We start from the raw sequence: 21043 nt of genomic DNA on the forward strand, positions 1-21043 counted from the left end.
CTGCTATCTTGCCCTGTTCCCCATCATATTCTATTTTTACATTAAATGATGCTTCATGAACACGAATGTCTCACAAAGCGAAGCATCTTGATCCATGAGTGGTTCAAGATCAAAGGAGAGTGTCCACATTATTAGAGACTTAGCCTTGAATGCCCATAAAACTCTACTGATAATATTTCACTAATTAAGCTACGATTTCGCTAAGAGCAATATAATATACTTTTGTATGTACAAAGACAAAAATTAGAAATGAGATTACTATCATTTGTTTCTAAGTTATTAGTATAGTTTTTCATTTTATTCTCTGATTAGTTTAGCCATTACATCATATTGATAAACATATGTTTGATTAGGACTGTATTCAACCTTGCTACATTATTTACGCCTTCTCTATGATTAAAGTAACAGCTGCAGCCCATCCTGTTCTCACAGAGGACCAGGTGATTACATGTTATCTATCTAAGAAGGTTGAGAAGCCTGTCTGCTTTCTTGAAAATAGTCACAGCTCTTTTAACTGTTTAGCTTCTCCTTCAGTATAATTTTCTAACATGATACTTGAAGGGTGTGACTCTTCTGTCCCAGTTTTGATAGTGAGGCCTTTCCACTTTTCATCATTGGAAATTGTACTTGAGTGTTTTGGGGTAAAAGTTCTGTTAAATATGCTTCTGTATCAGAAGGAATAACTGGTTCTTCACCTCAGAACAGAAAACATCAGGTGGTCTATGAGAGCAGCGTGGAGAGAAGGAGGCAGGGTCCTCATTGTCAGGTTCCTCAGTGGAGAGATTACCCTGCGATAGGAGAAGGTGGCAGACTGGACTCCCAACCTGAGGACAAAAGTGACAGCACTTGCTGCTGCCCAGCAAGTGGGGAATGAGGGAGGGTGGCAGCTGGGAGGACTGCCAGGAACCCCCAGCAGTTTTCTGAGCTGGGACGCCTGCCAGGGCAGAGTTGGAAACCCGGAGCTCTGTTTTGGACATGCTGTCTAGGATAGATGCAAGGGGACGTGCCACGTGTGGAGGAGAGAGAGGTCTGGACTAGGGATCAAATGTGAAGCATGAGAATGGCATTTAAGGTGAATGGATAAGCAAACTGTGGCTCATCCATGCTGTGGAGTATTATTTAGAGATGACAAGGTTTGCACTATTGAGCCAGGAAAAGACACGGGGGAACCTTAAACTTACATGGCTAAGAGAAAGAAGCCAGTCTGAAAAGTACTTGCTCTCTGATTGCAAGGAAGTGACCTTCTGGAAAAGGCACACCTGTAGGGACAGTAAGGTCGGTGGTTGTCGGGGACGTGAGGCAGGTGCCAAACCCCTCAGAGGTGCACAACACGAAGGGGGGGCCCCCATGCACACTCTGGACTTGAGTTTATCATCACGTGTCAGCCCGGGTTGCTCATTCTTAAATGGACCACGGCGGTGCAGGAGGTTACCAGTGGCGGAAACCGCGTGCGGCGCGGGGGAGAGCCGGCCCGTGGGAACTCCCTGCACTCGCCGCGTCCTTCCGTGAACCTACGACTGCGCTGAAAAACAAAGCCTACCACGAACCCCACGGCATCTAAACCCGCGGGAGTGGTTCGTCTCCAGGCCCCCGAGACCCCCCGGAGGCACACGTGCTCGTTCTCTAACCCTAACCCCGGCACCCGGCCCAGCGGCCCCGCTTCTGCGCCCGCGCGGTCCCCGGTGCGCCGGGTCCTCCGTCTCCACCAGCAGGGAGCAGGCAGGCGGCCTCCCGGGCGGGGCGGGGCCACTGCGGGGCGGGGCCGAAGCTCAAGGGGCGGCGCTAGGTGGGCGGGGCCGGGAACCAGAGGGCGGAGCAGCGGTCTGGGACGGGGTGGAAGAGGCGGGGCTGGATGGAGGGGCGGGGTCTGGGGGAGGCGGGGAGGGGTGGGCGGGGCCGGAAGAGGTGGGGCGGGGAGGGCAGGATGGGCGGGGCCATAGAAGGGCAGGGCGTGGGGCCCGAGGGGGGAGCCTGAGGGGGGAGCCTGAGGGGGGAGCCTGAGGGCGGGCGGGGCCCCTGCACCCCGTCTCTCCGCCCTTGCCCCTGCAGACCCCTGGCGGCCCACCCGCCCTCACCCGGGGATGGGTTCGCAGAGAAGGGCGGGGGTGCGGACCCGCAGTCTGGGTGCCGTCTTCGGGAGGAGCCGCGATGCTCCTCTCTCGGACGGCGGGGGGAGCCTGGTCCCTGGGGGTGAAGACGGGCTCGGGGCCCCAGGGTGGGCAGGGGTGTCGCATCCCGAGCGCCGCCGGCTTGAGGATTAGCCGCGCCGAGGGCTTGGCGGCCCCTGGACGTCACGGGGGAAGTGTTTCTGCTCGGGTCCTGTTACGGTGCCCGCGAGTTAAGGTACGAGACAGCCAAACAGAATTTAAAGATCCTTTATCAGCCAGCTGGCGGCTGCCGTCCCTCACTCCGCGCAGGGAGTTCAGCAAGCAGCCCCCACCTGTGTGCACTGGTGCCTTATATAGACAGAAACCGTATCCTAGAAACGCAAGCAAGCTATTCTAACAGAAGCAGGTTGGCAGTTAGCTCTTGATCACAAAAACAATTTCACAAAGAGTTTCACTTGGAGCTGGAGCAGCTATTGATTATTAAAGGGTTACAAAAAGTTTCACTTGGAGCTGGAGCAGTTATTGTTAAAAGGGTTATGCTTGGCTGATGCGTCCAACCACAGCTTTGCCTCCCCTAAACGGTAAAGTTTTGCTTCCTTTAACGGGTACAGGCCCAGTCTCACTCCCCCCTCCTCATGGCCTAATGCCGTTTACACAGCACTGTTGCTTTGCAGATGTTTTGGGATTAAGGGAAAGGGACCCCACTTCAGTCCTCCCTTTGATTTTGGAAAACTGTCCCTCCTCACGCTTTAAAGGGAACCGTCAATACTTTAAAAACAGCTTTGAGTTTAAATAGTTGCAAAGGATATGACAAAGGTCTCTCCAGCGTTTTAACTCCACCGTCCTCCCCTGGGGGAGCACGTGCGGTGGACTCTGCGGCCACCTGCTGCCTGCACCCAGGCCCACCTGGGCGGGGACCGCGGGCTCCCCACAGGCTGTGCTCCTCCCGGGCCGCCGCCGGGACAGGGGCTCCACCTTTAGGATGCGTGACTGGATTGGGCCCAGGACAGGTCCCCCTCCGCGGCCCGTCACCTAGCCACACGGGGTCACCTTTTCCCCGGCTCCAGGGATTAGGACCCGCATCCTTGGGGCCACGGTCCCGCCTCTGGATGTCCACCTGCCCCATGCAGGTGACAGGGCACCAGCAAGCTCCCCTCCCAGGGCAGGGAATCCCACGCCATCCTTTCCCCCGTGGACCTCTATTCCTATGCCACTTCCTTCCTAGAGTCTTACCCCAGTGAAATGAAATCTATTTTTATGTTTGAGCATCTTTATCACCCTGTCATCATTTTCTGCTATCAAATCCAGAATAATAAATTAAATTTTAAATTAAAATATTTCCAGCCCTGGAGGTTATTCTTATGCATTACACAGATATCCCTTTGTAGTTTTTAGTGTATGGGAATAGCTAGAAAGAAATACCTGAAACTGTTCCCATAGCCTTGACTCTTCATGTAACTATGTAGCTTACACTGAAAAACCTGTTCCTGTAAACAGGTAAATGGGGGAAGGGAGGGAGCTGTACTTCACCAGCCTTCTTCCACTCTTCAAACCCTTTCTAAGCTAAAGATCAAAAATTTCATAGTGATCTATCAACAAAAATTATTTTTAATGATCTATTGGCTGACAATACAATTAGGTCCTGTGCCAGTTTGGATGTTTTATGTCCCCCAAAACTCCATGTCCTTTGATGCAATTTTGTGGGGGCACACATATTAGTGTTGATTAGGTTGGAACTATTGATTGAGTGTTTCCATGGAGATGTGACTCAATCAAGGTGTTACCCACCCATTCAGGGTGTGTCAATTAAATTACTGGAGCCATATAAAACAGCTGACAAACAGAAGGACTTCAGAGTAGCTGCAGCTTAGACAAATATTTTGAAGACAGCTGTTGAAGGAGACACAGAGACATTTTGGAGAACGTCATTTTGAAATGCAACCTGGGAGCAAGCAGATGCCAGCCACGTGCCTTCCCAGCTGACAGAGGTTTTCTGGACACCAATGGCCTTTCTCCAGTGAAGGTACCCAATTGCTGATGTGTTACCTTGAACACTTTATGGCCTTAATATTGTAACTTTGTAGTCAAATAAACCCCCTTTTAAAAAAGCCAATCCATTTCTGGTGTTTTGCATTCCAGCAGCAATAGCAAACCAGAACAGGTCCTCTTTCAGGTGTTTGTGTGTGTGTGTGTGGGGGGGGGGCCCTATGCACCCTAAAAAGAAAAGCTCTGGTCTTGGAGTAGACAGGTGACAAGGTCCTGTCCCCATTGCCTGGTCCACTTTCAATTGAGTTTGGTACTTTTATTCTACTCTCTGGGCATTTGTTCATTTTACAGTAATTTAAAAAAAACTTTTAATTTTTGTTCTTTGTAAAGGCACAATCAACTTATTGTAGAAAAACTTAAAAATACAGATAAGTGGGAAGAACTTAAGATAGCAGCTAGGTGAGACAGGGGAAAAAAACACCTCCATGAAAAATACTAGACAAAAGCCAGAAAGTGACCCAGAACAACAGTTCCAGTGATGCACCAGCTGGAGAAGGTCTGCTGAATCCACAGGGACCGTGCATTTGGTGAAACTGGGAGTCTCCATTCTGAAACAAGTGAATGAGCTGGCTGAAAGTCCAGTGGCTGCACTGCGGTGTGGGGAAACTGTGGGCTGGCATTTGGAGACAGACTAGTTCTTTAAAAAAAAAAACAAACCCGGGAGCAGCTGCGGATATGGCGGCAAGAACCGTGCAGTGAAGTGCGGCAGGAATGGGCTGTGCCAACGCCTCGGTGTCTGGCTTGGAGGATAGCCCTTCCGACACCTGCTGCTGATTGTCTTGGGGCCAGGGGAGCAGAGGGGAGCCAAAAGGAGAAAGAAACCAGGCCCCTTGCAGCCATATTCCCAGCAGGCTGGGGACGCTCCTGCCTGGGGCCGGACCCACAGCCCAAAGCTGCACCAAGAAACCCAGTGTGACAGGGAGTGTTTCCCGCAGCACCACACACACACCACAATATCGGCCATGGACAGTGGCCTTTAGGGCACCCACAGCTAATTGTCCCGGAGCTGGGAAGGCAGAGCTGTGAGAACAGGGGGAAATTAACACGCCCCATTCAACCATCTTTACAGCAGGCTGGGAACGCCCCTGCACGGCCCGGTGGCCCAGGGCTTCCCTGGAGGGCTGGCATGCACTTGTGACGTGGCACAACCTTCCCTCAGCAGAGGTCCTGGAAGAGCACGGCTGAGAAGTGGGACCCACTCGGAAATCCCAGGGACCCTACGCCAATACCAAGGACTTGTGGGTCAGTGGCAGAGACAATCTGTGGCAAGACTGAAATGAAGGCTTAGACTCTTGCAACAGCCTTAAATCTCCAGGAACACCTGGGAGGTTTGATTATTAAACTGCCCTTCCTCCCTAACCACTCAGACACATGCCCCACATTCAGGGCAGACAGCACCAACAACACACCCAAACTTAGTGTGCCAATTGAACCCTACAAGAATCAGACCCCCACACACCACAATGACAAAGTTGGAGAGAACTGACTTGACGGGAATAGGTGACTCGCAGACGCCACCTGCTGGTTAGTTAGAGAAAGTGTATGCCACCAAGCTGTAGATCTGACAAATTATGGTGTCTGAATAATCCTTCATATCCTAAAAGAACCCTATCAAGTACAGCAAATGCCAAGAGGCCAAAAACAACAGAAAAATTTAAAGCATATGAAAAAACCAGATGATATGGAGAACCCAAACCCAAACACCCAAATCAAAAGATCAGAGAAGACACAGTACTTGGAGCAATTAATCAAAGAACTAAAGACAAACAACGAGAGCATGGAACAGGATATAAAGGACATGAAGAAGACCCCAGAAGGGCATAAAGAAGAACTTCCAAGAGGAAATAAAAAATAGAAGATCTTATGGAAATAAAAGAAACTGTTGACCAAATTAAAAAGATTCTGGATACTCATTGTATAAGACTAGAGGAAGCTGAACAAATACTCAGGGTCCTTGAGGACCACAGAATGGAAAAATGAAAGAACAAAAGAAAGAATGGAGAAAAAAATTGAAAAAATCAAAATGGATCTTAGGGATATGGTAGATAAAATAAAATGTCCAAATTTAAGACTCATTGGTGTCCTGGAAGGGGAAGAGAAGGGCAAAGGTCTAGAAAGAGTATTCAAAGAAATTGTTGGGGAAAACTTCCCAAACCTTCTATACAATATAAATACACAAAGTATAAATGCCCAGCGAACTCCAAATAGAATAAATCCAAATGAACCCTCTCCAAGACATATTCTGATCAGACTGTCAAATACTGAAGAGAAGGAGCAAGTTCTGAAAGCAGCAAGAGAAAAGCAATTCACCACATACAAAGGAAACAATGTAAGACTAAGTAGTGACTACTCAGCAGTCACTGTGGAGGCAAGAAGGCAGTGGCATGACATATTTAAAATTCCGAGAGAGAAAAATTTCCAACTAAGAATACTTTACCCAGCAAAACTCTCCTTCAAATTTGAGGGAGAGCTTAAATTTTTCACAAATGCTGAGACATTTTGTTAATAAAAGACCTGCCCTACTTCAGATACTAAAGGGAGCCTTACCAACAGAGAAACAAAGGAAGGAGAAAGAGATATAGAGAAATTTAAGACATATATAGAGTATTACATCCCAAATCACCAGGACACACATTCTTCTCTACTGATCACGGATCTTTCTCCAGAATAGACCATACACTGGGACAGAAAACAAGCCTCAATAAATTTAAAAAAATTGAATTTATTCAAAGCACATTCTCTGACCACAATGGAATACAAATAGAAGTCAATAACCATCAGAGACTTAGAAAATTCACAAACACCTGGAGGGTAAAAATGAGGGGGAGATGAAAACATTCCTGGATAATCAAAAGCTGAGGGACTTCATCACCAGTAGATCAGTCAGTCCTATAAGAAATGCTAAAGGGAATTGTGCAGACTGAAAGGAAGGGACACTAAACAATTGACTGAAACCACATGAAGAAATAAAGATTTCCAGTAAAGATCACATGATAAATATAAATATCAATACTACTGTATTTTTGATTTGTAACTCCACTATTTACTTCCTACAGAATCTAAAATACATAAACTATAATGATAAATCAGTGGTTTTGGACTCAATGTAAAATATGTGATTTTTGACAAGAACTACATAAAGGTGGGGGAATGGAGGAATATAGGAATATAGTTTATGTGTCCTATTGAAGTTAAGTTGGTATTAAAGAAAAACAAGATTGTTATAGATTTAAGATGTTAAATTTAAACCCCATGGTAAACACAAAGAAAGTATCAGAGAATATGACCATAGAGATGAAAAGTAAAGTATGGGTTATGAGAAGTGGGGGAAGGGGCAATGGGGAGTTAAGATATGAGTGTAGGGTTTCTGTTTGGGGTGAAGGGAAATTTCTAGTAATGGATGGTGGGAAGGTGACGGCATTGCAACATTCTGAATGTGATTAATCCCACTAATGGAATGCTTGGGAGAGGTTGGAATGGGAAGATTTAGGCTGTACATATGTTTCCACAATTGAAAAAAAAAAAAAAGTCTAAATAGATAATGACAATTAAATGCCAAGGATGATCCTGGATGGGATCTGAGGATGGAGAAGAGGAGGCTCAAAGGGACACAGTTGGGACATAAGAAAAAAAAAAGGAAATATAGAATGTAAGCTTTGTATCAATGTTGAATTTCTTGAACTTCTTAGCTGTGCTTAATGGGAATGCATAAAAGAATGTTCTTGTTCATGGCAAATGTATGTGTGAATTATATTGTTTGTTCAAGAATGTGTGCAGTTTGCTCTCATATGTTCAGAAGACAGAGCAATAGATGATGGATGATATGGAGGGAGGGAGGGAAAGAAAGAAATGGTGATGTGACAGGATGTTAAAGTTGGTGGATCTGGGGTCTCGGGGGAGGGGGGTCTGGGTATGCTGTAGTTCTGTGTATGGGGTTTGTATTGTTTTTGCAACTGTTCCTGGAAGTTTGAATTAATTTCAAAATAAAATTTAAAAACAAACTACAGATAAGCAAAAAGAGAATTATATTTTTCAAATCACACGAGATCCCAGAACAAACAGTAGTTCACATTTCAGTGTCCCAGCCTGACCTCTTTCAATTTTGTGCAAAACAAGTAAAAAGGGCCGGTACCCAGGGCCTGGGGTCACATTTGCAGCTGACACTCTAGGCGCCCCTTGTGGGCCCCGGAATGGGGGCGTCCACCTCCCTTTTGCAAAGCAGAGCAAGGCAATTGTGAGCGGACGGAGGAGGAAACCTGCGGGTGCAGGTGTATGCTCAGAGCCTGGGCTCAGAGAAAGAGGAATGACCCGAGGCGCCGAGGCCTGGAGAGCGGCTCCTACCACCGCCATGCGCCCACGCTTCCCAGGGGACGGGGACCCCGAGGGGGCCCCTTAGGGAGGAGCGGGGCTCCTTAAGCGTCCTCGCCGTCCTACGGCCCCAGGAAACTGCCATACTCTTGGTCTCTGCTTTGCCTCCACTCCTGAGCCGGCCCGACCTGGAGAGGGTGAAGGGAGGGTCCCCGACATCGCCCAGGCCGGCAGGAAGCCTGTGGGGTCTCATGGCCCATGGAAGCCCCCTCTGCAGGCAGCCCCGGGGTCCTCCCCGGGTGTTGGTTCCCCAGGCCGGGGCCTCCCACCGGCTGCTCTGAACCCTGAGCCCGGGACCCGCGAGCACAAGCACATGCTTGCCCCAGGGGTTTTGGAGCAGTTACAGCGACAGGTAACGGGGTGCTCACCTTCGCTGCTTCTCACTTTTGGGGTGGAATCTGGAGAACATATAAACGTGTATGAAATGCATGCACGGGTTGGGAAGAAGCACTAGGACACTCTGGGTTCTGCTGCTCCTGGACTAAGCCCCTCCTGGCCTCTGCTGAGTTGTGTGTGAATAATTCTCTTGCTTTTTCACACTAGTCATATTTTTAAACACTTAAAAACACATGTGTGCCTTTGCTGCTGTTTGAGCCTTAGTAAATGCAGACGCCCCGAGCACAGCCCTCTGCTGCCAGGAGCTGGTGGGACCCCTCGGGGCAGCTGTCCGCAGACACCGGCTCCTGGCTCCAGCCCGGAACGTGCACTCAACAATGAGGTGAACGCACAGGACAGCGAGGGTCTAAAGCCCCTTCTCCACGGTGGGGCCGACCCCCAGGCCTCTGCCCACCAGAAGCTGGTGGAAACGTTGACCCACATGGCCAAAACCCTGTGCAGGGAAGTCGCCCCCTGTTGAGAACAACTGTTCTAAACCAGGGCCAAGCGAGATGGCGGGGGCCTGGGGAACCCACAAGCCTGGAGGTGGGCTGGCTCCGGGGGCCGAGGGAGGACTCGGGGACATCTCCCGGGCCTCCCACGGGGCAGCTGCGATGACAGGCACGGAGCGGCCACCCCCGTTTCGTCCGTCCCCCGGGGCCCAGAAGGGCGGTCAGGGGTAACACCCCTCCTAAGTGAGCGAGTTACTTCTCTGCTTTCTCTACCAGCCGCTCACGAGTCAGGCTAATGGGAAGCTGCCCCTAGAGGGCACCGCGGCCCACCAGGCTTCTGGCCGAGCATCCCTGAGGGCCGGGCCTGGGCTGGGAGGCACCGGCATTCTCTCCTGGGGGTGGGGGTCACTGGCCCGTGGGGGGTCTCGGCTACGCTCCTGAACTCCAGGGAACACGGCAGGCGGCACAGGAACAGGTATTTATCATATGAGAAGACAGACTGGACAGACAGCAGGCAAGGGAAGCACTGTGCAATAAACCTGTGGGCAGGTGGAAAGTGACCCGGGACTCCACTGCCGCAATCCGTGTGGATTAAGGAGTCATAAAAAACCATGAGAAAACCACAGGAAAAAAATATAGCACAGAAAACTCGTTGAAAACAATAGGGAATACTTATCCCAAATGTAGATGTTTTCTAAGGACTGAAGGAAGCTAAGATTTCATGAAGTTGAAATTTCATAAAGTGGGAATTTGTTGAATTTCCAACAAATATGACTAAATGGAAATTTAAATTTCTGGACAATACAGAATACTGGACCAGGGCACACATCTGCCACAGCGGGCGGAATGCAAGCTCCCTGGCGAGAAGGTAAGTGGTGGCACGTGCAGCCTGACCAAGAAAAAGGAACATATTCAAACAGAGGTGCGGCTCAGGAAATCAGGGTGCATGGGACCCCACCCCAGGCCAGGTGCGACGAGGCTGTGGGAGTGCTGCTGCCGGGCGGTGACACCAATAAGGCAGTGCCAGCCCCTGGCGCGGGGCAGCTGGGCCAGAGGAGCTGCAGGCCTCAAGGGACAGCCCCGGCCTCTGCCCTGGCTCTGCCCGTCTTTGCCTATGAAACTCCTGCCTGTTCTAGGGGTGCATGGGTCCGGGCGGGCGCACTCCATTCCCTGACCAGGAGGCTGGAAGGCACCGACGGGCACCACTGGGGCCACTGCCTCCCCTCAGACAGCGCCCCACACATGTGGCCTAGGTCTCCGGCACTGGGATCCGAGCTCACCCTGATCCCTGCAGACCTTACAGACACCCCCGACCCCTGTCCTGGCTTGCCGGGGTCACAGGTGCCCACTTTGAGGCTCCCTGGCACCTGGGGGTGTCCAGGGCCCTGATCCTGAGGAGCAGAGCCTCCATGGTCTTCTGGAAAGTGGCACCAGGGCTTTCTCCCGGGTGCGCAGACCGGCCCTCAGGACACTGACCTCACTCCGTTCCTGTCCTTCCTTGGCAGCACGTCCTGATGTCTCCGTTCACTCGCAAAGAAGAGGTCACAGCTTGGGGCCACAACTGGGGACTGACACAGGGATCTCCAGCTGCCAGGAAGCCGAGGGGACGCCTCCGGGGACCACAGCTTACCAGGAAATACAGCACAACTGATGGGAGGGAGAAGGGTCCCCAGTGTGCGGCCAGCCCCTCTGAGAATGCAGAGGAGACAGAGGCCGGATGCCAGAAGAGCCCTGCCCGCCTCGGAGCCCAGTTCAAATCTGCCCAGACCCTGGTCCCGGCCCCTCATGCCACCACAATCCTCCCCGGGCAGTGGAGGCTCCTGGGCCGTGGGCCCAGGATAAGACCTGTAGGGACAGATGTGAGGCAGTCCCTAAAATGCTCACGGAAGGACACACCACCTCACGTCCCCGCTGGGAAGCGCAGCCATGACGGTCACAGCTCGTCCTGAGGTCGTTATGGTCAAAGGTTTCCCTGCACCTGCTGTGGGCCCCCGGGACTCCCTCCGCAGGATGAGGTCCCCGAGTGAGGCTCTGGGGGTGGTGCTGCCTGGGGTGGGTCCTGTGGGGGCCAGGGGGCTCCTGGAGGTGCCGCTGCTCCATCTCCTTGTGACAAGAACCCAGATGTCCACAGAGGCCGAGCTGAAGCGAAAGGCTCTCATTGTTTAACGCCCCCCCACGCCCCCACAGACATCCTGGAACTTCTCCGACAGCCAGCACCCTCCTTTCTGGTGGGCCTTGCTCAGCAGAAAGTGTGGCGCACAGGGGCCCCTCCCGGCATCCATTGCCCTTCAGGACAGCGTCCAGCAGGCAGTCTGGTGGTCAGGAAATGCCAGGGGAGGGGCCTGAGGCCAGAGGTTTAAGGACTGAGTAGGGGCACCCCTGAGCATTTTAGTTTTCATTCTGTGTGGATTTTTGACATTTCACTGTTTCCCTGGGCCTCTCAGGTAAGACTGCCCCCACCCCCACGTGCTGTACTTGCACGTGAATTTTCTGCCGCATACCTGACCGTCCCTGTGGTGTGAGTCTGGGCTGGACCAGGGGTTGGGCCAGGCGCACACTGCCGTGAGCTCGTGGCTCTGCAGGCACCTGCTCCTGGCGTTGGTCACGGGCCGGGACCTGTCTGCTCCGAACGAAATGTCCTTTCTTCTCACCTAGCGGGTTTTTTCCTCCTCTTCATCTCTGCTCCTCCTTTGAACTCAGGGAATTTTACTTGGTAGTTTTAAGAGTCCCTTTTTATATATATTTCAGCAGTTACTTCTTGCATCAGGGGTGATCTGCTCCAACAACCTGAAAAAGACACGACATACCTTTTGAATAAATAAGGAAGTACAATTACTACTGAATTCCTTTTTTGGGAAAAAGTGAACTATTAACCAGAAAATTGCTACCAAGTTGAAACTGATATTTGCCAGAGAGAAGGGCAAAGAGGGGTCTCAAGAAGAAGGGGCTGAAAGGGTGGGGGAACCTGTGTAGCATGGCCAGGCTCGATTGTTTTCGTCTCACCTGCGGCTGCTCTAGCACTAAAGTCACAGAGCTGGGAACCTGCCATGGACCCTGTGGCCCACAGAGCCTAAAATATTTATGCTCTGGCCCTTTAAGAAAAGCTGTGTTGACCCTGATTTGATCCTTACTTAGCAAAGTGTACCAAAATAAATTCCAGTTGGATTAAAGCCCAAATAGCATATATGGATGTGTGCGTACGCAGACATGCCTGCATCTGTGTACACGCACACTACACATATATACACACACATATAATCTATATGTTCTGTGTGTGTGTAAGTATATGGATGTATAAAATCAAGCTGTTAAAAAAAAAACACATACACAAAATCTGAGGAACATTTGGTCGAGGGGCCTACACCTTCCAGGGGGCTCAGCAAACTTCAGGGAAGGGCCAGAGAGCAAACACTTCAGGCTCCGTGGCCACACGGCCCCGTGGCACTACCCGGCTCTGCCTGTCCTGCAACAGCAGCCACAGTGTGTCAGCGAGTGAGCTGGGCCCTGCTGCCATCAAACTATTTATGGACACTGAAATTCGCATCTCTGTGGGTTCTTTCAACCCTTGCTCTTCGCTTCCTGCCTCCAGGTTTCCTGACTACCTTTCTTCCCATCAACCTTTGGTTTCGAAGGACTTTAAGACTCACCTAAAACTTTCCAGAAGAGCCGGTGAACTCTCTGCGGCCTCCATCTAGAACAGCGGTCACCAGTGAAGGTCCCTCCACCACCGGATCTGGCCTGTTGCCCGATGTTGTAAATCAAGTTCCCGTGGAGCGCAGCCGGGCTCACGTGCTGCCGTGCTGTCCAGGCTGAGCTGAGCGGTGGCGGCAGGGGGCACGTGGCCTGCAGAGTCAAGAACATCTGCTGTCCACCATCTGGCCCCGCTCCCCGAGTGTCTGCCCCGACCTGGGCTCACGAGTGGGTGTCACCTGCCCATTTGCTCTGTGGCTGTCTGCCTCCTCCCTATCAATCCCTCTCTACCTGCTATCTCTTTCTATTGTTATCATTTCTTGCTGGACTATTTGAGAGTAAACTGCAGACATCATGCCCTTTGCCCGGGAAACTTCTCTATCTGCAGTAACAAGGACAGCGTCTTGGGCAGCCGTAGACGGCGATCAAACCAGGGGCCCTGGCACCGGTGCTGTTTGCCATCCTGCGGGCGGCCCACACTCGGCGCAGACGTCCCACCTGGATTTTACGTGGTGACTGACTGTCGAGCCTCTCGAGTCAGTGCTCAGCGCCGGCTCTGCTCACCTCATCTCTCCATTGCCGGGACTTTCTCCCCTGGCAACAGCGCCCGAGGCCTGGACTGGGACAACTGCACCGGAGGCCCCTGCCCTCCCCTGGATGTCCCGTCCTGTGGGAGGGGCAGTACCAGCCTCGCTCCACGCCCCACCCCGGCCCCTCAGTGAAGCCAGGCGTCCCTCTTTCCCACAGAGCAGCTAAGCTGGGTGGCCTGGCTGCTCTCCCACCCCAGCAGCAGGTTCCGGGAGCAGTGAGCCGACACCCTGATGCCCCAATGCCGAGGGGAGACTGACCCCGGCAGCAGCTCCAACGTGCCCTCGCAGCACAGAACGCAGGCATCACGGGGCAGTCGCTGTGACACTGCAGACCCATCAAGTGGCCACAGCTGCAGGACAGCGAGGACGTCACATCCTCCAAGGCCCATCTCTAGTGGAAAGCAGAGGATCATCTGTTAATGCTGACCCCGGGGCAGCCCTCCAGCGTGGCTGTGGACAGCAGAACATGCCCCCGCACACGGGTCCAATAAAGGCCAACACAACCTCGGCCCACACAAACCAGGGTGCAGAGCTGTGCCCAGCACGTGCCCACAACCAGAGGGACAGTGGTGCTGTGCTAGAGGGGCCGTGGGGGCTCTGCTCGGGGCAGCCTGGGGAGCGGGGAGTCAAGACTTGCGAGTGGACAGGCCTGGCTTTCATTCTGGGTTCACACCAGAAGGCACGCCCAGCCAAGGCACGGGCACCCGGGTGCCGAGTGTCCCCTCCCGGTCGGCCTTGCTTCCCTGCCCTGGGAGGGGCTCCGGCGGCTGAGATGCCACCTGGCGGCCACGGGCAGACAACACCTGGGGCTCCGGGACCTGCTTCTGTAGTTAACTGGGCTGAGGCTGGGCCACAGCAGCCTTTCATTTTGTTTTGGGGTTTTTATCTTTTTGTTCTAAGCTGTTTGGGGGTGAGGGGGAGGCTGGAGCTGGTGTGTTCATTAGTGTGGCCCCTCTGGAGGGGACCAGCTCAGTAGCCCGTCCACAAGCCAGCCAGCCAGCAATGGCTCCCAGGCTCCTGCCCAGCACTGAAGAGGACTCCTCGGGCTGGGACGCCCAGTGTGAACAGTCAGGGAGAGGAAGTAGGTTCTGTACATGTTCTGGAATATTCCTTAAAGAAATCTGTGGGCCAAGGGATTGAAAGTGCCGCCCCAGATGGAAGGGGGAGGAGTGTGCCGCACCGCATCGCAGGGGAGGCCGCCCCACGCTCCGTGACGACGGACGGCTGTGCTCTGCAGAGCGGGAGGGCCCGGCTGCACCACGGAGCTCGGCAGAGGCTGAGGGCACACAGGCCGAGCTGAGCCGGGCGCACAGGCAGCCTCACAACTAAGCTGCACCCAGGAAGGAGCTGCGACCTGCCCCCCACATCCTTGGGACTTGGAAAATTGGCCCCCAGGCTCACGAAGGGGAGTTACGATTTTATAGTTCTTTAGAAAGAGCTCAAAAATAATAATTCCACTGGAAATGCAGTTCTCTACTCAATTGCTTGGGGACCTCACCTCCAGCGGTTTTGGTGGCTCCTTGCTAGGAAGCCCATCTCCACCCTACCTCGGGACTCTTATTTATTTATTTAAATGCAATAGCTTTTTTTTTTTTTTTTTTAACTTTACCAATAAGTTAAAAAAAATTCAAACAAAAGAATAAGAAAAACACATAAACTAAAATAACTACATTGCTTCCAACATGTTCCTACCATACTCAAGAAAATTTGCAAACCATAATCATTCCTGAGCATTCCCCATAACATTGAGATTACTCTCAATAGCTTATCTGTTCTTCTTAGGTTATTTTTCCCCCTTCACTAGTTGTTGTCTATCTCTAGGTCCCTCAGGACTTTTAGAACCAAATCCCCAAACACCCAAGGCCACCAGTCTTTTGTCTCCAAACAGTTGAAAACACAGGTGTCAACGTCTTCCCAGTTGAAAGCCACACTGCATCCTGATCAACCCCTCTCACGCCGTGTGGAAATTCTGGGACAAATAAAACCCCCCTGAAAGCACAGAGTGCCAGCCACCCACACTTGAATGGAAAGCAAGGGTGGGCGTTGCCACGGGGACATGACTGCAGGGAAGGATGGACATGGGGGACACAGGAGCTGGGCCAGCTTTCTGGGAGAAGAGAACAGACCTGTAGGGACACCATCGGGGCTGGAGGGAGGCTGCCGTCAGCACCCAGGGGCCCGGCACCAGGCCGGGCAGGCTTTCCCACGGCGGCAGCCCTGGGAGGTCCGTAGGGTGGAATCCGGTGTCTGCCTGGGTGGACGGTTGGGCCGGGGAGGCCTGGGGAGCGCTGCTGTGTCCAGGAATGAGGAGTTGAGCTCAGGGTCTGGACCACAGGACGTGCCGGGCCTGGTGCGGTCAGCAGGGGCTCACCCCAGAAGCACGTTACCCAGCTCGAGGCCACAGGCTTCCTGCCCGCTCCCCCAGTGTGGGCAAAAATCTTGCCAAGTTGCATGTCGTGGGCTCAGGACCCAGTGGGCTGAGAGTCTGCAGATGAAATCCTGGAAAGGTGCAGGTAACAGGGCCAAAGGCTGATGGACACGCACAAGAAGAGGTGGCTGTGGGTGGTGCTGGCCGCTCGCTCCCACCAGACGCCTCTCCTGCAAGGGCTGGTCTCGCCAAGGACTGCGGTTTAGAGCCTCATCTGCCACTGGTGCTGAGTGACGAGCAGATCGAGGTAACTGGTGAGGAGGCCCACCCTGCCATGGGGTTTCGACGTAAAGACCTGTGAACCAGAACGGCCGCTGCCACCCCCAGGTGTCCCCATGGTTAGCAGAGCTGACTCTCCTGGACGCCCCAGCCTCATCCGGGAGATGCTGCGTGAGGACCGGCCCTGAGTGAAAGGCTCCCCCGTGAAAACTTCCTATCAGCACAAATCCTCTGGTGCTCGCTAATGCACGAATCTCCCGAAGGCTTTCCCAGCTCGGGGCTTCTTCCGCGGGTGGCGTTTCCGATGCCGAATGAGGCATGAACTGTAGGCGAAGGTTTTCCCACACTCCTGACATTCGTACGGCTTCTCTCCGGTGTGAGTTTTCTGATGTTTCAGGAGATTTGAACCGCAGTTGAAGGCTTTCCCACATTCGCTGCACGTGAAGGGCTTTTCTCCGCTGTGGACTCGCTGATGTTTGGTGACGTCAGAGCTGTGCCTGAACGTCTTCCCGCACTGGGCACACATGAAGGGCTTCTCCCCGGTGTGAACCCGCTGATGCCGGATGTGGTCTGTCTTGTGCTTAAAGACCCGCCCGCACTCGCTGCACTCATAGGGCTTCTTTCTCTGAAAAGGAATGAACACAGGAACCCCCTTGAAGTCATCTTTGAACGAAGCATCAAAGGCCTCAAACAGGTGCTCCTCATCTTCAGGGCTCAGGCCTGGCCTCTGACTGCGCGTTCTGGCCAAGGCGGACCTTTTGTTTGGCTTTTTCTTTTCTGATGCTTTTTCTTCTTGGAGAGTGTCCTTCTGCACATCTACTACTTCCTTTGGAGTCTGTGTCTTCTTTTTCTTGCCTGGAAGCTTTTGCATCTTGCTGTGCTCCTGGGAAGAGGAAGGGCCCCATGGAAGACAGCAAGGACTCAGGGTCCACGGCCTCTCCCCGCAGGTCAAGGCCAGGGGCAAAGCTCTCAAATCTCATGAACGTCTGACCTTGTAACTCTCTTGCTTCGGAAATGTCTCACTTTTTACGTGGTTCTTTATGAGTCAGTAACTGAAGCTCTGGAACTGAAACCCTGCAACAGAAAGAAAGCACCATCAACCCTTCTGCTGCCGGACAGAGGCGAGGCCTTGACCATCAGGTCAGACGAGCGTCTGGAAGGAACAGCCATGGACCCTTTCTGTGGCTGTGCTACCAAGGGGTCAGGAAGTGCCGGGAAGGGGAGCTGGGGTGGGGCGGGGTGTCACGGCCCCTTCCCTGCTTATCTGTCTACATCTGGATGTTTAATGGGCATCTCAGTCTGAACACGGCCAAACAGAACCCTTGATTTCCCCAGAACCTCCACCCCCAACTCACTCTCCCCCCTTTCCTCATCACAGTAAAGGGCATTGTCCACTGACTCAGCTGCTACCTGAGGAACTCACTGCTCCGCTGAGGACGGACTCTCCACACCTGTGGGAACACCTGGATGTGTACACACGACCAACTACTGCTGTGTGGCTTCACGCAGTCCACTGACCTTCCTGCCCTTGGCCGCTCCTTCTCCACTTTCCCACATATGGGACCAGACAACAGGCTTTGGGGGCTGATGGGCAGAAGGCGCCACACCTGCCCCTCACAGAAGCTCCCACCAACATTTGGGGAGCCTGGATTCCGAAGGGTGAGGCTCTGGGCTGGGGCCCCTGCTCGCACCCTCACCCCGACAGGCCTTTCTGCTCATGAAGGCGTCAGCCCCTTGGCCAACCCCCTACTCCCCTCCAGCCTCCTTTAGGTTCCACAGGCACAGCAATCCTCCCTGCCTCAGGGTCTGGCTGCTTCTGGAAAGAGGGCCAGTCCCTCGCTAACCTGGAGCCTTGCTCCCGTGGCCCCTCCTTACAGGGCCCTCCTGGCCCCCCACACCTCTCCCCCAGCCCCTGCTTTCCCTCGCCCTTCCTTACAGCACTTAACACGAGCCAGACCTTCCTTTGTTATTTTTCTATTAAATGTGGACTTTTTCTTGTTCACTGTGCTTAAAATAATTCCTGGCATGCAAGGGTACACATTAAATATTTGCTGAGTGACTGAAAAATTATGACAGAAACTGTCAGAGAACGCACCCCTGATCCAGGTCCTGTTCTGAGGCTGTCACAAACCTCAGTACAATTAGTCCTCACAGTCATCGTGACTCTACAAGGTCAAGCAGACAGGACACAGCATCCAGGCTGGAGCGTGTGCCGGCTTCCTGCACCAGCTGCTGGAGCCAAGTTCTCATCCAGTTAGGGCCAAAGCCCCACATAACCGTCAACTAGTATTCTGCTTTCACTGGTTAGGCACTAACTTACGCAGCGTCTCTCCTAAGGACTTCTTGGGGGTGGGGGGCAGGGAGAGCTGATAACCCTAGGTTCATAATTCCCTGTAATAGCACCCCAGCATCACCCCAGATTTAAACGGGAGTTAGTCAATCCCAGTGACAGGCAGTGACTGGGAAGACCCTCGTGCCGGTGGGAGCCTCGCCCTCCATGTCCATATTCCCTTTATCAGGAATCCTGACCTGCTGTTTCTTTTCTGTATTGCTTTTGAGCTTCTTAGACCCGCATCTTTCTCTTAATGCTGATGGAATTCCAGCAAAATCCCCTGGAAATCTTCAGGCTCTTTTAACTGCAGAGAAATCTCTGCTGGACTAGGAGAGCGCACACCCTCTTTCTCCTGCTAGGAGGTGGGGCGGACTCCTCATCCCGCCCTTGTGGAAGGTGTTCCTAGCCGAGGGGTTCCGCGGAGCAGAGGCACTTCCCGTGACGAGGACTCTCGTCCACCAGGTCTTACCTCCCGACCCACTTCTTACCCCAAAATGTGGTGCTCCAGGTGTTCCAAGGGATGTATGTTCTGAGGTACAAATACTTTGAATTCTCCTTCTCAAGTCAAGGGGACCACTTGGGCTTCCTTCCCTCTCCCCCATGGGGAGGTAAGAAATAAAACAGCTGTACGGATCTCCTGTCTCAACAAGGATCCTGGGAGTCTGGTCTCTTTTCAGTGAAAATGTTTAAGCAAAAGTGGATTCGGATGAGAGGCCAACACCACCATCCAAGGGCCCTTTCCAGAGGGAGTTCTGGGAAGAGGGAGATGTCAGCATCAGCTGGGAGCCAGAAGTGAAGATGTGGGAATAAGGGGCGTCTCTGCTGGGGTGGGCGGCAGAACCAGGGAGTGAGGAGGCTCACAGCCCCAGTCGACTAGGGCGAGGCTGGGATCTAACAGAAACCGGGACCAATACAAGGTGCGATCAACCCTGGTGGCCGGGGGCGGGTGGGGCCGAAGGGAAGCCGCGTGCTCTTTTCCTGGGCACTGGCACATGAAGTCATCTACTCTGTGTCCAGACTCCATGAGCCCACCGAGCCTGACCCTGGCCGGCCTGGGGCCTGTGTGGGCTTCCTCTGTGCCCCGCAGCTCTGTCCCTCCACGGGACACTCATTGCCCCATGCGTGGCATGTCATCGATGTGCTGGGCTCCCTGTGAGGCTGGGGTTCCAGAGGACACCATCATGTCTCTTTCAATCCTGAATCCCTAATGGCTTGGCTGGAGTCTGCACCGACTGCTGCTGAGGAAACATTTTACATAAATCTCCTCAGGCAGGCGGGCCCTTGACAGCAGAGACTGCACCGACTTACTGTGCACACGGAGCAATAAAGTAACTGTTGAAAACAAGGTTGTCTTCTGTGGCCCCGCAGCCCCCAGGCCCGGAGTCAGGCAGTGGCTGCTGCAGGCACAGACGCCTCAGTCGGCACTTGTCGGGAGAGGAACCGGCCCTGGACCGGAGGCTGCGGTGCTGGTCCCTGCTGCGCAGCCTCGGCCGGTGCCTGGGACGCTCCCCTCCTGGGCCCTCGGGTATCCAGCGGCAGCGGGGACTCCCCCACCCTCGACCCGCTGCCTCCAGGAGCCCGGGTCTCACTCGCTGGCCGATCCTCAGTGGGTCTGGGAACCAGGACCCGCGCGGCTGCAGCAGGCCCGAGACACGAGTGTTGGCGCTTTTAAGCCGGGACAGGAGCGGGCTCAACCCTCCCGCTCTGGGCTCACAGCTGCACGCGAGGCCGCCTTCCGACGACAGACCCTCGCCCCCCACCTCCCGTGTGGAGCGTGGGCCTCGGCGCCGCGTGAGCGTGGAGCGAGGGGGGCGAACGCGCCGGCAGCGGGGCCATCGCCACCCCTGCGTCGGGGCGAGACGGCCGCCAGGAGGAGTCCGCTCGGTCCCTTGCCCTGGGCGGGGCCGCCCGGCCGGGAGACCCAGCGCTCAGGCCGGGACCCTCGGCTCCCGCCAAGCCGGCCGGAAGCGCCGGCCGCCGGGCCCGCCCCTTCCGGCGCCGCTCTAGGAGGCGAGCCGGGCCTCTCGGTGGTGCCCTCCGCTTCGGCCGCGAGCACGTGTCTCAGCTCCCGGGCGGCAGGTGCGCGGCGGGGCGGGCGGCTCCGGGGTCGGCCGGCTGCTTTTCTGGGCCCCCCATCCGGCCTCCGTGTCGCCCCAAGCGGCCGGGCGTCCGCCGGCCTCCACTCGGATGTCACCAGGCCTCACCAACTCCACAGCTCCCCGGCTGTGAGGCCAGGAAGCAGAGAAGCCCTAAAATCCTAGATGAAGCAAACAGACCACAAAAAACAGACAAACCCTGGAAGTGCACCCTAAAGCACACGGCGGGCTGTCTGTATTAGAGCCACTCCTGCTACACACCAGTAACGTCAAAGAAACAAGTTCAAGATCCCGACTTGGCCCTGTGCGTTCCCAGTTCTTACTCCGCAGCGGTACCTG

General features: G+C 53.8%; 1 protein-coding gene across 9 annotated transcripts; it reads right to left on the bottom strand.

Moving 5' to 3' along the window:
* Positions 1–421: 421 nt before the first annotated feature.
* On the bottom strand, positions 422–20570 carry ZFP41 (ZFP41 zinc finger protein). 9 transcript variants are annotated; one of them, XM_037803368.1, is made up of 9 exons: positions 19097–20570; positions 15756–17350; positions 13888–14020; positions 12997–13192; positions 11851–12136; positions 10826–11488; positions 2076–2319; positions 1182–1259; positions 422–788 (listed from the first exon to the last, which is right to left on the bottom strand). In XM_037803368.1, the coding sequence occupies exon 2, from the start codon at positions 17145–17147 to the stop codon at positions 16518–16520; it is 630 nt and encodes a 209-aa protein (XP_037659296.1). In that variant the 5' UTR covers positions 17148–17350; positions 19097–20570; the 3' UTR covers positions 422–788; positions 1182–1259; positions 2076–2319; positions 10826–11488; positions 11851–12136; positions 12997–13192; positions 13888–14020; positions 15756–16517. The 9 variants fall into 9 exon arrangements, with proteins under 9 accessions (XP_037659296.1, XP_037659297.1, XP_037659299.1 ...); XM_037803369.1 differs by lacking the exon at positions 1182–1259; XM_037803371.1 differs by lacking the exons at positions 1182–1259; positions 2076–2319.
* Between the last annotated feature and the right edge of the window lie 473 nt (positions 20571–21043).

Source organism: Choloepus didactylus, chromosome 14, assembly GCF_015220235.1.
Source record: "Choloepus didactylus isolate mChoDid1 chromosome 14, mChoDid1.pri, whole genome shotgun sequence".
In the NCBI taxonomy this organism is placed as follows: Eukaryota; Metazoa; Chordata; class Mammalia; order Pilosa; family Megalonychidae; genus Choloepus; species Choloepus didactylus.

What these genes read in the sequence shown, in the direction of transcription:
- ZFP41 (XM_037803371.1), bottom strand. Translation starts at nt 17,147, where the DNA reads ATGCAAAAGCTTCCAGGCAAGAAAAAGAAGACACAGACTCCAAAGGAA.